The sequence below is a fragment of the Leiobunum rupestre genome, chromosome 10 (assembly GCF_980474605.1).
Source record: "Leiobunum rupestre chromosome 10, qqLeiRupe1.1.hap1, whole genome shotgun sequence".
Classification (NCBI taxonomy): Eukaryota; Metazoa; Arthropoda; class Arachnida; order Opiliones; family Sclerosomatidae; genus Leiobunum; species Leiobunum rupestre.
Window position 1 is genome coordinate 35,061,032 of NC_143393.1, and position 15,886 is coordinate 35,076,917.

The following is a 15,886-nucleotide window of genomic DNA, read 5'->3' on the forward strand; positions in this document are numbered from 1 at the left end:
TTTATCTAAGAAGGAGGGATTTTAGGTTGCGAAACAGAGAAATTTTACCAGGAGACACCGAACTGTTTATGTCCGATTTGGAAAAAGAAATATGTAATTATTTAAATATAATTATTGTAAAAGAAATTATAGAAAAATTTAGTGTAGCATCTCGAATTTAATTTTTTTTTCATCAATTTAATCTTGTGATGTATTAAGTACCAAGAAAATAAATGTTTCGTTTAACAGTGTGTTTTATTCAGACAAATGGTTATTTACATGGTCTTGGTGCTTATAGACCCACTCTGAGAACAGAACACTTTTCTCCAAAGCGCAAGAATATTTCTTATTTAAATGTATAGTTTTATGATCATATAAGCACGAAAACATGGGCCCCTCTTCACTTCTGTCCAACTCTTCAGCTTTCGGACAACCCACTCCGTTTAAATCTATCACCTCACGGTGTATCAATTCCAAGAGAAAAAAACATTTTTCTTTGCCTTTACAGAAAATTCGGTCGTACCCCTGCACGGCCAACGTGATACAATCCTTGAACTTTTCGTACGGCGTGAATCCATAGTCCCAGGGCAGACCGTGAATGTTGCGGGTTAGCCAATCGTTTTGTTGTCGTGTACGGAATGATAGTTCACTTCCTCCGTGCGGCGGGGTAAACACCCATGAAGCCACGCGCGGTGATGCAGTGGCCGAAGTAGCGGCTAGCTCCTTCACTATATTGTGGGTACCATCTTCCCTCGCAGGGCCGACCATAAACTCAAAATCGATGATGACGGATTTTTGGTCCCTAAACAAAATTATTTTTAGAATAAGACTAAAAGTTTCTGTCTTTTAGAATAATACTTTAATTTCTGTCCAGAAAATATTAAACATACTTACATAGCTCAGGATTATTCCGCAGGTATGAATTTTGACAATTTTTATCCGCTACCAGCGAGCACGAAAATGGGCCTTTATAGTCCGCCTATCTATCGGAAACCTGATATTTCGGCTTAGAGGAAGTCTCGCGTATTTTAGACACTAGAGGGCTCTGAGCTGAGAAAACATCTTGATTACGCAATAACTATGAAAATCAGTTTGGTTGTAAATCAATACTTATTGTTATTATGTTACTTATGGTAATAGTAATTGTGACTGCAACGACTTTTGCCTCATTGTAAAGGAATGAAGTACATTTACAGCGCACTACCTTTAGTAAGGAATTTGAAGCGGGTGGTAAATCCATCGTGTTTGGAAGATAGAGGCCATCGTCTAAAATCCAATCAGGTGGGTCCATGTTTTTGTCGTGTAATTACCATACACCTAGCTGACAGTAAACTCTTAGACTGTGGTACTTCCTGGCAGACTCGGTAAGGGGCAGTCTCTGGAGATTCGCAAAAGTACTTGTTGACGCAACTTTTGAAACAAAAGCGTTGTAACGGCAGCTCGTTAAAGTATCGGTTGATCATGGACTAACTAACACAGGGACACCCCGTTCCCGAATATTTGCTTCGAGCGATTGTTAAATGTGCGCTCTGGCGGTAGAGTTTAGAACTAACGGAAAACGAGGGTCAAACGGGACGAGATCTGAGAAAAGGGGGAATGAACATAAAGCTAGTCCACGTGGCTAACATGTTGTGGCGCGTAAAGTTTTGTTTTTCGGATTTTAATTAAATAGAAAACGAATTTTTCTTCAGTAACTTATGAAACGATATTCATTTCTCAACTTAAAAAAAGGGAGAAAAAGAATTGGATGTCGATTTTGTTTCTGGTAAAGGCTTAATAAACAGCCTTTGTATCGCTATCAATTTCACAATTTTGGTTTAGGGAATGGTATAAAAAAAGTCCACTTATATGCTGTTTACTGCTGTATCTTGAATCACTTTTACACGATTTACTTAAACAGAGTTTTTTCATTTTTCCAATAAAAATATAATCTAATGCTAAAAACTATCCTAAAACCTATTGTCGCGGCAAAAAAAGACCGTTGTAAAAACTGAGACGGAACCGTCTGCTATATTTTTCAAAATTCAGAAGTGATATTGAAAACTACTAGATGGCGGTAGCCGTTTCCTTCTTGTGACGTTTAGACCCGAGTAAATTTCGGTCGGGGGGGATAAAAAGAGGAAGAGCATTTAACAAGGGTCTTTCGGAGCTCCCTATAGGAATAGCATGTGAACGGGGTATCCCTGTGTTAATTAGTCCATGGGTTGATTTCCTACCAAACAAATACACCATCATTTTACAACCAAGTTCGGCTGCTTCTATTTGCGTTAATCCTGAAGTTGAAAATTGCGCGTTTAATTAATCGAAGGTTGCACCGTGCGTACGAAATTCATCAACGTTCACTCCCTCTTCAGATCGAAATATCGCAGAATACATTTTCGTAGTGATATAAATCAAAACTAAGTCTATGGCATAACCGGAATCCAAAACTCATTAGGTGAAGAAATGTTGATAGTTATGAAGTCAGGACGAACATTTGAACATTCCCCTTCCTTATTTTTTTAATATACACGTCATTTCGACCAGTTTCCCACGAGGGGATTCATGGGGATTGTTAAAGGGAGTATAACGTTTTCAGGAATTTGGGGCAATACATATTTCCCTCCCCTCATTTTTCTAACCACGTGTTATACGTAGTGTGAAATACAGTGGTTTTTGAATAATTATCCCACTAAAAATAACCCCGCTTTTGTAGTGCTTTAATTTCTCATATCTACTAGAACCTCTTTCGTGAATCTAAAACCACGTACCTCATTATTAAGAAATTACATTTTAATAAATATCCAAATTATAATGAAAATAATTAATTTATTGCTCGGATATTATTTTTGTTATGTTAAATAAGGGTTCATTTAAAAAAAACACTAATTTTGAAAAAAAAAACAAAGGTTTCAAGTGAGAAAACCTCTTCAGGGTGGGCACGCTTCCTCTAATGGAAGAATTGGGTGTTTCTACTATCGTTCTAGACTAGCGCCATGTGCGAGAAAAGAGAGAAGCTATGGCGCACCCTACAAACAAGGAGGGCTCTACTCCCTTTAAGCGTGGTTCAGACCCATTTTAGGAAAAATTCTATTGCAATTTCTTCTAGGTACAACTCTAAATCGATTGGACTAATGGTTTTCATTATTCTAAAATGTTTAAAGTGCTTAGGGGTTAATACGCCCCTGGTCAATTTGTATCGTAGCTTTTGCCGAACAGTCTATCGAAGAAGTTGGCCGCTGATAGCTTAGAGCCCGCTGGTAATATAGTTACCGTCTGAAGGCCTTCGAACACTTCCTAATAAAATAGGCCTTGACTTCATTAGTACTCTATATTAGTGGGAGGGAGTGCCAAAACGTCATTGTATTTAGGCCAAAAAAGGGGGTGAACAGTTTAAACCCCATCTGAAATGAAATCCAGGATTTGAAGTTTGTTTTAATTTTCAATATTTTGACGCGTTGTTACAAATACCGGATTTAGTTAATGCGATAACCGCTTAAAGAACAAGTTGGCAAGCCAAAATATACCTCTCCTCGGTAGAATTGTCCCTAGTGGTATTAATTTCTCGAGATAACCCTTAAAGATATATCTCCGCAATTTAGAGTTATTTGTTAAAAATATTAACCCATTTCTATCCCGCCCGGTATAAAATTTTAATTATAATTAAAATAATTGAGACGAAACGACCAATTTTAATTTATTCAGAATATCATAAGTTAAGTAGTTACAACAGTAAGTTAGACGTACTATAACAATGCACAATTGAATTAAACCCTTTTACAGAACAAGTTTATCAGTTAAATATAATACGAAGCAAATTTTAATGAAAGAAATATCTACAGAGGCTTTTTGGAATTACTCGCTTACGAAATACTTGCCGCATCTTTAACGCTCATTTTATTTCAACACTCGCCCTTGATGAAGATACCGTAGATATCTGGTAGTGGACGACTCGTTTACTTCCTGTTGACGTTGTGACGCATACCACATGAAAAAGACCAATGCCGTCCAATTTCCAATATCATATAATGACTCGCACACCCAAGAAATCATTGACTGCGTTAGAAATCGTAGATATCCAAATATCCACACCAAATGTATTTACAAGAAGCAAAAACCTTACCATCAACAAAGCACAGAGAGCCACTTGACTAACCGCCACCTCTTAAAGCAATTAACGTTAAATTATCTCCTTTGATTAACAGAACTATATATAGGTCGTTAAGAAAGTGGACCACCCACAGGGTCTACCCTTTAACCCTCTAATCTCGGCTGACTGCGCTAAAACAAGATTTAACCTTTAAAAAATACCAGATTAGGCCTTCATAAATTCATTAATAAAAAAAGACTTTATTACCTATTATGCTTACGATGCCTGTCTTAATTTCAGTGAATCTAAGCAGCTATCGGTGGCTCTGTGGTAGAGCGCTCGTCTGCCAAGCCGAATGGTCTGGGTTCGAAACTTGGGTGGCGCATTTGTTTTTAATCAATAGAGAAACGCTAAATTAGAATTTCTTCGATGCAATAATTTCAATTTCAATTCTATTTCAATTAAACCAAAATTTCGTACTCTATTAAATACGCTTCCGATAAAGCTGAAGGTCTAATTTTCAATGAAACGTAACAAGTGTCGGTGGTTCTGTGGTAGAACGTCCGCCTGTCAATCAGGAGGTCTCGGGTTCAAATCCCGCCCGATGCGATCGCAAATTGATACTAAGACGAATACCGTGTACAACTGGTGGAAACCCTGCCATTGGATGTTGAGAGGTAGCATTACACTCAGCACTCGGTCCGTCCCAAAGTCATTAAGAAGAAGTTGGAGAGAAAACGCCCACATAAACACAACAGACTCTACATGCACATCCATCAGAACACAAACACAACAAATTCAACACTCACAACCTACGCATAAACATTACAAAAACCGTCACGACGGTGAGCGAAAAAACACCATCCAAACCAAACCGCAAATGCATCCGTTAACGCTCACCGTCACACGGTGGTTTTGCCAACCCTTTGAGAAACTGCGTACGCAGTAATTACACTTTGCACCGAAAATGCGAACGCGTTCGCAGTCCTGACAGACAGACACACCCACAGACCCACCCACAGACCCACCCACAGACAGACACGGTCGTTGTATAACCCCTCCTAGGGGACTTTGTCCCCTCGGAGAGGTAAAAATAGATATTTGAAGGGTTTCTCTATAATTTGATAGTTTTTACTCAATATTACTAAAAATACATAATTGATAAATAGCAGGACCATTTTACTGAATCAGAGCTTACACCGAGAAATTGAACTATATACAATTATTATTAATACTAAATTTTAAAATAAAAGAAAGTGAAAAACTTCGACTAGAAGCTTATTTTATCAAAATCAAAATACTTTGGTTTTCTTGATTTTCTTATATTACCCAGCAAATCTTCAACTAAATCTCAATTTTGTTTGGCAAATAGGCCGACCCCACCCACTGTCATGTCCGTTGAAACAAGGACCACGTTTAAAGGGCACACCACTGTTTGAATTTTATTATTTTCAGCGCTTGTTGCGGAAATAGAGCTGGGAAACCGCAGAATATAATTGACATATTTTTCAAACACCGGTGTTATCAAGCAACGTAGTAAAAATAAAAAATTGAGCTTTACAAAACGATATCCCCAGAAAGAACCCATCAGGGGATGGGATGGGACTATTTAAGTGTTTCGAGCAGTGATGGTAATGTTTAAAATTTGTGGTGAGGATCTTTGGCGAAATCGACGCAGTTTTTGCAATTGCAGAAAGAGCTGCCGGTGCCGCAGTAATAGCCGTCGGAGCAACAGTGGGCGTTCTTGTCATCCGGGTTGCAAATGGGCCTTTTCCCGTTCAGTTTGGGCGTGTCGGGGCCGCAGCGCCCTCTTTTACCGTCCGGGGCGTTCAGGAAATACCACTGAACGGGAACGGACGGTTTGGTCGGGTTCTCCAAGATCTTCTCCGGGTTCTCGGCGAAATTGACGCACGTTGGGCAGTCGCAGTAGTCGTCGCCGGTGCCGCAGTAGCCGAATGACCCGCAGCAGCTGTAGCCGGGGTCATCGGGGTCACACACCGGGTAGAAGCCCTTGTAGAGCGGCGCCGAGCGGCCGCACAGCCCAGCCTTGTCGTCTCCGTCCTCCGAGGTCCACCATCTCTTGTCCGTGATGGGGGAGCATTTGAAGTTGATGGCGCTCTTGTCGGTGTTGGAACATAGGTTGGCCCCGTACACGGTTTCTAACATGGACAAGTCGCTGTCGTCTTGATCAATCGCCCATATCATTAACCCTCCCAAGTTCTTCTTAGACGCGTAATCGGCTTTGACCTTCAACGACCTTTGATTTTCGTACCCCAAATAAGTCTTCTCCGCTTCGTTCCAAGCGTAGGGCGCTTCCACTTTTTCGTTGTAGATCTTTTGGAAGGCTCCGTTCGGGATGTACTTTTCCAGAATCTCCTTCCAGCCCGCGTACCCGCCTTCGAACACTCCGCCGACGCGAACCGCGTTTCGCCACATTCCATCCTTGGGGTCGATCGGGGCACCGACGTTCTTCCAGTAGCGTCCGTAGAAGGGGACACCCATGTTGATTTGGTGAGGGCTTTTGCTTCGGCAGGCGTAATACTTCATAGTCCAATCGACGTTGGTCTTTCCCGAATATCGCTTTGGCATGCCGAAGTACAGAGGGGCAGGTGGACCCGTGAAGGCGCCCCAATCGCTGGTCCACGCCCCGAAAAAGTCGTACGTCATGACGTTGACCCAGTTGGCGTATTTGAGCAAACCGGGCAGGTCGAACCCGGGGTCTAGCGTCCATTGTCCAGCAGCGCCGGCGAAGGACAACAGAAAGAGATCCTTCCTGCCTTTGTCCTTGGCGTGCTGATCTAAGGCCTCCCTCAGCTCTTTCATTAGTTGGACGTAATTCTGTTTATCGTCAGGGACGCCTTCGTGGGCGCCGCCCGTGACGGGATACTCCCAGTCGAGGTCCACGCCGTCAAAGTCCCACTCGTCAATGTTCTGGATGATGGAGGCGATGAAAGTCAGCCGTTTCTGCGGGGAGGCTGCGACGCTACTGAAATACTGGGAGTTCTCCCAGCCGCCAACCGCGAACTGCACCTTCAAGTGCGAAAATGGCTTGGCCACTTTCATCAGTTGACGCAACCGGGCCTGGGACGTCGCCGTCACTTCGTCGGAATTGAGGCTGTTGTTGGGGTCCGGGTTCCCGACGGCGATGGTGCCGTCAGCTTTCATTTCAAAGAAGGCGTACACGACGTGGGTGAGTCGTTGTCCTTGTTTCTGGCTGAATTTCCCCTTTCCCCAGGAGGGATAGTAGCCGATCATTCGCTTGTTGCATTTGGCGGCTGGCACCAAATTTCCGCCGTCTCCTTCAGGCCCGTCGTCCTCGTCTTCCTGTTCGTCGTCGGACGGAAAGTCGTCTCCCAAATCGTCCAAGAACACGGAACTTAATCCCAGTAAAGCCGCTAAGCTGTTCCCTTCCTCCTCTGTGCAGCCTCGAGTATTTTGGGGGATGGATCGTTTACCCCGGTTCTTATTTTTTTTCTTTCTTTTTCCGCTCAGGTTAGCTTCCCATTCGTCTGCTTCCGCTTTATTCAAATCTTTGGCGGCGGAGCATTCGGCGGGATTGATTAATATGGCACCCCTTCCAACTAAGACGTATTTGGAGCCTTGGATCCACGGGTCCAGGAATCCTGGACTACCTCTCATTTTACCTTCAATATCTCTCTGGGAGACCGGTTTTGCTATTTGAAATTTCCTTTGTTTGATTAGATTCGTCTGACCCTTCAAAACTTGATCGTTGCTGGCCAAGAATCCAATCACCATGGTTTTACCTCTATTGGGAGCGTCGGGCTTCCTGTAACATACCATTTTCCAAAAGCAGTCTGGTATTTCTAAGCCTCCGAGCGTGTTCCCTCTATTTCCGGGGCAGATTCCGGTTAGGACGAGTCCGTCGATGCGGTTGGTGAAACATTTAACCTGGCCTTCCAGTAGTTTCCACAAAACGGAATTGGTGTAGCCATCTTGAGGAGCCATGTTGATATATAAGTTAACGGCTTTGCTCGCCTTCCCGCTGAACAACATGACGTTAGCCGGCGTCAAATGTCCTTTGTGAATGGGCTTAAAGCCTTTCCCGGGCTGCGTGGGGAAATCGGAATGTTTCGGTTGGTCTTTCCCGAGGCACTGATACTCGTAAAAAGGCCCTTTCCGTTCCTTTTTCCTCTGGCCGTTGAGACTGTCCTGGAAAGCCAAGGACCAAATCGGCAAGCGTCGTTTTTTGTTCACTTTGATGGCGTAGGCTGTAATTCGGGTTCGTCTGCCGGCGACGGTTCTCGAGTTGGGAACCTTGATCGGAAACAGAGGGTAGGGACTCCGGTCGCAGGTCTCCTTTTTGCATTCTGGATTCGGGACGAATTTGGGCGGTTTTCCACTGGTGGCGGCTGAGCACTTCAACGTGATGGGTTCTTCCTCGAAGCCCACATCACATTCAAAACCGCACGATTTACCAGGCTTGACGTGCTTGCAATCCAAAGAGTCCAGAAGATTCTTCATGTTCACCATGTCGCACGTTCTGTCTTTCTTTTTGTTTCTATTGTTGCAACTTGAGTTCGATCCGGGATTCTTTCTCTTGTTATTTTGCGGTGCTCGGCGACATCGGTCCGGCTGATTCTTGTCTCGGTTGTCGTTGTTCCTGTTGTCGTTTTTCTTGCCGTTTGTGTCTCTGTTTTTATTCACTTTATCGCCAACTTGGTCCTTGCTCTTTCTACCCACGTCTTTCTGTATGTTCTTAGAGCCTTTTCCGATGATGTTCTTTATGATTTTGCCACCAACTTTCAAAGCTTGTCCGGGGCCCGGGATGAAATCCACGGCGGTTGAGGCCAGCCCCAAAGCGGCGTTGCCCGCCCCCTTCCAGTCTCCTTTGACGACGGACTTCCCCAACTTGATCACGTTTCCAACCGTTTCTTTGGCGGTTTTGACAATCGGTATATCCAGGAAAGCCTTTTTCGCGCCCTTGAAATCTCCAGTGACGACTTTGCCGATGGTTTTGCCGACATTTTTCACCGTGTCCACGACCTTCTTTCCAATGTCTTTCACGGTATCCACAATCGCTTTCCCTACTTTCTTGAAGGCGTTCGCGATCTTCTTGAAAATGTTTCTCCTGATTCTGAGACTTCTTCGTTCTCTGGATTCGTTGGGTTCGAAATCGAGAACGTCATCGTTGGGTACTAAGGTACTTTGACTCTGCAGGTCGCTGTTCTCGAAGCACGTGAAGAGGTCTTGCGGTTGGAAAGTGTCCAGGTTATTCAGGGCGTCCAGGTTGAGCGTCTTGTTGCTAAATTTCACCGTGTATATTTCTCCATTCCCTTTTTGCGCGATCGTGACGTTGACTTCGAAACTGTAAAATCGGCAGACGACGCGGTTCGTCAAGTACTCCATCGAGATTTCGTCGCACCATTGACCGTATCTTTTGGAACAACTGTCGACGCAGTTCGTAATTTGGCGGGAGCAGTCGCTTAAGCCGCATTGCAGGGTCTCTTCCAATTTGAAATTTTTCGAGTCAATGTAGAACCCCGGCGTTCTCTTGTAAGGGAAAAGCGGCGAGGTCAATTTCGGCCGCAAGAGGAAGACGTGGAAATCTTTGTTCTTGTCCGGCCTGTTGTCCTTCACCGACGCGGAACCCGAAGCGACGACGCAAGTTTTCTTGGAGGCCGAATAACTAACTTTGGAACACATTGGGCTATCGAGACATTGTTTTAAACAGGCGTTCCAATTGGCGGTGTTGGGGGACGTTTTAAACCAGTTGTTGTTCGTGTTCTGCGTGGCGACAAGCTCGTGGTTAGGAACCATAGAAAACTTGAGGAGGTGGTTCTTATCAAGGTCGTCGCGTCGAGGGTACCGCAAGTAATACCTTTTGACCGCGTCGGATGCATCGGTGAGGTACTTATTCAAAGAGAGATAGTCGCAGTCGGTTTTCTGGGCGTTGAAGTCGAGACCGACACACGTTCGGGAGTTAAGACATTCTTTGAAACAAGATTTAAGTTTGGATTTGACGTTGCCTCTACTTAGGACAGTACTGTCGGGGCATATGGAGAGGTCCGAGCGATATTTCATGGCGATCTCCGGGTAGTAGCAAGTTAAACAACCGGTTGCCGAATCGCAACCTAACCCTCCCGACGTGGTGCATTTGGAGTTGTACATAATGTCAACACCCTTTTCTTTCGATTTGGGACAGTTGGATTTGTCATCGGGTTTGGGTTTCACATTCCCATCCGAGTTGATGTCGATCGCGTCTAGAGGGTCTTCGGTAAACCTCCATTCTACGTCCGTCGAGTCACGCGCTACTTCTACGTCGTAGCCGGCGACGGTTCCGTATTCTAAATCGAAATCGACGGCATCTTTGCGACTGTCGAACATTAAACATTGCCTCGAATTCAGATCGTACGAGACGTGGGTGCATTCCGGGGTATCTTGGCAGTTTTGCAAACAAAATAGGAAGGAATCGGATGGTACGCTTTTCAGAGACTTGCCCGTGATTCGGGTGTGCCTGCTGTAGAGCCAGTTGTCGAGTACCCCCGTCGGTTGGTTGATCAGGATGGTGGTCCATCCGTCCTCTAGCTCGAATTTCCCCAGAGTGGTGTTGTAGAGAAAGCACCTCTTGGTCTCGTGGTCGAAACTGGAAGCCACGCAGTCCTCCCGGTCGTAGCAGCCCCCGAAACAGTCGGCGAAGTCGGAATCGGGGTACATGGCCAGCGGGTTGTTGTTGATGACGACGTTGGTCAGTTTGTCCACGGGCAAATTGGGACAGAGGTCGCACATGCGGATTCCGTCTTGGTCGCCGTCGATGGAAATGACGAAATCTTTGGCCGGGTCCACGTCCGTGCATTTCAAATGCTCCGGGAGGATATCGAAGTCGTTGGCTTTCAAGAGTAAATAACGGACGTAGTTCTTGTAGTAGTCGATACCTTTTTCGTCCAGATCTTTGTCGATTGCTATAGGATATTGAGCAAAGAAATTAGCAATTACAAAGACATGCGTATTTTCGCTTGAAAAACGCTTCCGTATAAATACAGGATTTCAACCACTTGTTTTGGCGGAGCTCATACAAGATTGATAATTAAATAAAGTAATGGCACGATAACATGCAACCAGGGTAGAGGTGTTTGCGTTTTCGTAACAGCTTTGCTTATACACGACGTTTCGTGTGTAATTATTTGGTTGAGCGCAATATAAAAGTACAGATTTAACAATGGTGTAATATCGTATGGGTGAACTCATTTTACAAACCTCAGTGAAATATGTCGATCAACACGTTTCAATTAAATTTGACTTGATAATTTTATGGAAATATCTATAAGTTGTATTACGAAATTAACGATGTTTCACATTCTAGGTTCTAAACGAGAGCGTCTGGGCTTGCTAAATGTTTCGTCGACAAACACCGCAGTACTTTCCAAGCATTGTAAATGTACATTTAATGTAATATAATATAATAAAATATAGTATAATATGTAGGATATAGATTTTGAAATGCTTTTATACCTCCAGGGATTTTCAAGCAACACTGATATTGATCTCCAACGCCACCGTCACACTCTTCGATGTCCGTTGACACCGCGATGCCGGTACAGCCTCCGGTGGTTGAGAGCTTCGATTTGCAAGTAGTCCACCAGCAAGATTCTCCTATATCTCCGTCGCCTTGGTCTGCTGCGGGATTGCAACATCTGTACTTATCGCCCGGATGGGTCCCGTTGCCGCAAATGTCGCTGTCGATGGCTACCATCGGCTCGGGACAGCCACGTACCGCCCAATCCGCGGATTGGCATCCTGACCACCGGCAACTGGCCATTTCGATTCCCGACGGAATAGTAGGTGGTTTGGTTGGGTTGACTGGTTTGGATTTCGGACAGCATTGGTACTTCATGGAATCTTCGGGCTCCAAACATTCCTTTTGGTCATTTGGCGTCGTGTCGTTTGGACATCCCCGTACCGCCCAGGTCGACGGTTGACATCCGGACCACCAGCAGGTTTCGATATCCGAGGGAGTAATAGTAGGTTTAACCGGTTCGGATTTTGGACAGCATTGGTACTTCGTGTAATCTTTGGGCTCCGTACATTCTTGGTCATCCTTTTGCATCGTGTCTTTAGGACATCCTCTGACCGCCCAGGTTGACGGTTGACATCCGGACCACCAGCAACCTTGGGCCCTAATTAATACGGCTGCCACATTTAAGAAAGTCAACCCAAACAAAATTATAATTTCGAGCACCTTCATCTTCTCACTAAATCGTCAAATGCATGAGTAAGCAATCTGAAATATTTAAAATAGTCTGGAGGACTGTAGTTCTAAGCCGCCGTATCGCTTGGGAGGTTCGGAGTGCATTTGATGGCGGGAATAGGTGTAAGTTTGCCTTTTTAAGTTTTCAAACTAACGCAACGTTGCGACATCGACGGAGATGAAAACCAGAATTTCCCGCTTCAAGGTCAGCCATTGTGGTTGTCATTCAACAATTACACTCGTACTTGTCTCTAAATTACATTTAGCTATACTTCTAATAAATATATATCAACCTACGTTTCCTGTCCATCGTCTGCGTGTGACTCGTACCTTAGCATTCTCTTTTGACAATTTGTAGAATCACTTTTTTTATTCAGCTTGCATTTCAAATTATTGTTACGTCAGAACCGTCGAAACTACAATGGAACCTTTCGTTTGTAGTGTCATTTTATGTCACCACTTTTTAATAGTTTTGACGGCTTAGAAGTAGGAGACAAGAATGTATAAAATTTTAAGGTCACACCCTAAGTACAGTTATCTGTTTACGTCCTGGCTGGATTTAGGATTTTATTCAGATTTCTAAAATAGTTTACTTTTTCTGTCGCCGTAGGACCACCTAGCGGCCAACGCAGGCAGTTAATTTACCCGCGGGACTTTCGTCCCATAAGCGGACACTTTTTCGTTATAAACGCAAAGATTCTGCTTAGAAGGCGAAAGTCAAACAGCATCGGTAACTAAGGGACTTTAGTGCAACTGAAAAAGGCTAATAGTTGATTCTATAAAATAAGAAAGGGTTTTTCCCAGCCTGTTAAAATGCTGCGGTTACGTCACAAAACACAGCTTTATTAGTATAGAGTGCTAGCAGTTGATGCGTTTTTAAAAGTTGGTGACGTCACAGCCGTAGCTTCCGTAATGGTTGTCATGAAAACTCACGTTTTTTCTCAATAGACGTTTAACATTGGTGATGTCGCAGGGTTTCAAGCTGCTGGCACTCTATATTCTTCCCACGCGCTAATTGCACGTGCGCTAGAAAAACCTATAATCCCCGCGACTGTAGCGCGCGCGTGTAGACTTGTAAAAGTAAGAGCCTTATTTAAACTAGAAGTCCCCGTTACTTTAGGAAAATAAATACTCAATAGCAAGGCTGAAAGTGTTTTGTACAAAGAAATATGGTTTATTTTCACATTCACAAGTTTTACTTAGAGACCGATCTGTTTCATTTTATCATCTTCCTCTTGACGTCATATAACCTTGCTTGGTACAAGATTCCAGAGGTCATAAAGGGATTCCAGAGGTCATAAAGGGGAAATTGGTCATCAGCCTTTTCAATTTATGGAAGAAGTAACATTCTACATACTATTCCAAGGCAAGCGAAGCGTATAAATAACTTTTGCGTCTATGGTAGAGTTTGTTAACCATTTTCAAGGTCGTTTTTCTCAAAACTCCGCGCGTTTACCGTAGTATTGCCCCAAACACGGTAATACGTACTTGGAGGTGACAACAAGGCTTGAAATATTAAAATTCGAACATTTTGTCTCGTACATATTTTGTTGAATTAAATCTTTTAAAAACGTTTTGTTAAGAAAGGGACTAAATATTTAAAATTTTCAGAACATATCAAAGACTAATTGCTTAAAAATTACTTCATTTCGTTTTATATTTTATATTTTTTTTTTGCAATTTTGGCATATATTTAAAAAAATCACATTTTTGACAACATTTATTATCTTGACTGTTAACTTAAAGTGTTTGAATGATACATTTCGCCTTTTCGCTTTCAAATATTATGTTATGTCCTCTTTGAATGTCATTCCTTTGTTCCAAAAACCATCGACGTCCTTAATATTTTAAATTATTTTGGCAATTTAATTTGTTCTTGGGCAAAGACTTACACACTGGCAACTGTGGTAGTCAATTAATAGACGGTTCAATAAATCATCCTCCAAGGAAATCGCCAAGAAGTAATGTTTCCGAGAGCCAGGACCAGAAAGGTGTTGTTTATATAGTGCTTGTGGAAATAATTGCGCAATTAATGTAAAAATGTATCTTTATAATTATCATTTCAGTGTATAAATTATGTATAGCTTTGTATAAATAATATCCGTTGTAGATATTTTCCAATAACGTCCAGAAAATCCGTGGCGAATAAGCACTCCCGACCCGTTGGAAAAAACCCAAAATCGAAGAAACTTCTCGTTTATCTCTGCTGGTCAAACAATACACTCTTTTTTGCGGTATTTTCCTGAGCGCGTCCATGTTTGTTTTTCCCCTTTTCATTCCCATCGTCCATTATGGATACCCAAGGAGTGGATGCTAGACTCCCCGCTGAGGGCAGAGGCAATGGCCGACGAGCGGGAGGCAAGTAAGTGGGGTCAAATAAAGGCGCGAAAAAAAGTGTATAGACTCATCTATTAATACCTCTACCAAGGAGTGCATAGTCACTTGACAACAAAAATCTCCCCAAAAGCCGAAATAAAAGAGTCTCCTGCACCGGGCGCCGTCATAGGTGGGGGCGCCGAAACGGGATCGGGACGACGGTACCAATAACTTTTGACCGCAAGACCGAAACGCCTGACCTCGCAATGAGACCTCGCACCACCAGAAAAACTTGCTGGGGCCGCTGCTCCTGCTAGAGCAGGCAATTGCAGATGGTCCCAAAAGAGCAAAGTTTTAAATGTAACTTCGTTTAAATAAATATTGTCTTGTTAGTTCCAGGCCCGACAAGAGAGGGGGGAAGAAAATACAAATTACCGGGACCCGTACCGCCTAGGGGACCTGGTTTGAACAAACGAGGTTTACTAATTCTTACGATTTTATCTCCGAAAAAGTATAGCTATTTCCAGTGGCGTACACTGTTAAAAATAAAGGTCTTATTTTAGACCTCTAAAGTGCTTAAAACATTTTCCAATATTTAAGACCATTCAGGGTTTTATCATAGAACATATTTAAACCTTCTGCTCCCCAAATTCAGACCTTTTGTGGAGTGTTTAAGTACTTATTTTACACTCTTTAATCCATTTTACTTCATAAACAGTAAGAAGTTAATCCTTTTTAACTTTATTATCAGTCCTTCTTAGGCCCTTATTTAATACTTTTTTTATTATTATTCAATACGACTCAATAGATTAACCATTAACATGGCCAGATTAAGCTGGTTTTCGCTAGAGGGAAATAGTCGTTGAACGAAGGGAGTTGATCACGTAAAGTATCAATTAATACTTTCAGTTTTTGATATACACGTAGCAAGAATTGTGTGATGCCGATATTTGGGTTATAATAGTTTGACGCCATAATCAATATCCCCTATATTTGTATCTGTTATCAAATTTTTAAAGACTTAACCTTAGTTAAATATTCCTGGTGATTGGAATTTATTCGCATTATGTTATTTTAAAGAAAATATTAAAAATTAAATAACGTAGTACTCAAATACTAGTCTCGAAATTGGTCCATATCATTTTTTTCTTCGTTTAAGGGAATTAAATGGGTATTCAAAAGGACTAAATGTTAGAACATAACATTTTTATACCTTTACCACCAGGACTGGAAAAGGTTTATTCTTAGGGCTCGTTCCCTTTCAATACTCCAAAAGGTATTGTATTCAACATGAAAGAGTAAAATGGGTCTAAAAT

General features: G+C 42.8%; 1 protein-coding gene across 10 annotated transcripts in view; it reads right to left on the reverse strand.

Annotated features, from left to right (window-relative positions):
* Positions 1–8: 8 nt before the first annotated feature.
* Positions 9–15,886, reverse strand: part of LOC149925513 (uncharacterized) — a 34,053-nt gene continuing 18,175 nt past the window's right edge. Inside the window, exons 2-4 of one of the 10 annotated variants that reach the window (XR_016476879.1) lie at positions 11,519–12,670; positions 4,316–10,968; positions 9–4,014 (exon numbers count right to left, since the gene is read on the reverse strand). Coding sequence is in view for 6 of the 10 variants with exons in the window: in XM_090160204.1 (XP_090016330.1) it covers positions 5,687–10,968; positions 11,519–12,251 (6,015 nt within the window). In the remaining 4 variants the exon portion in view is untranslated. Of the gene's footprint in view, positions 10,969–11,518; positions 12,671–15,886 lie in introns of all 10 variants that reach the window. The other 9 variants (XR_016476877.1, XR_016476878.1, XR_016476880.1 and 6 more) reach the window with 9 other exon arrangements.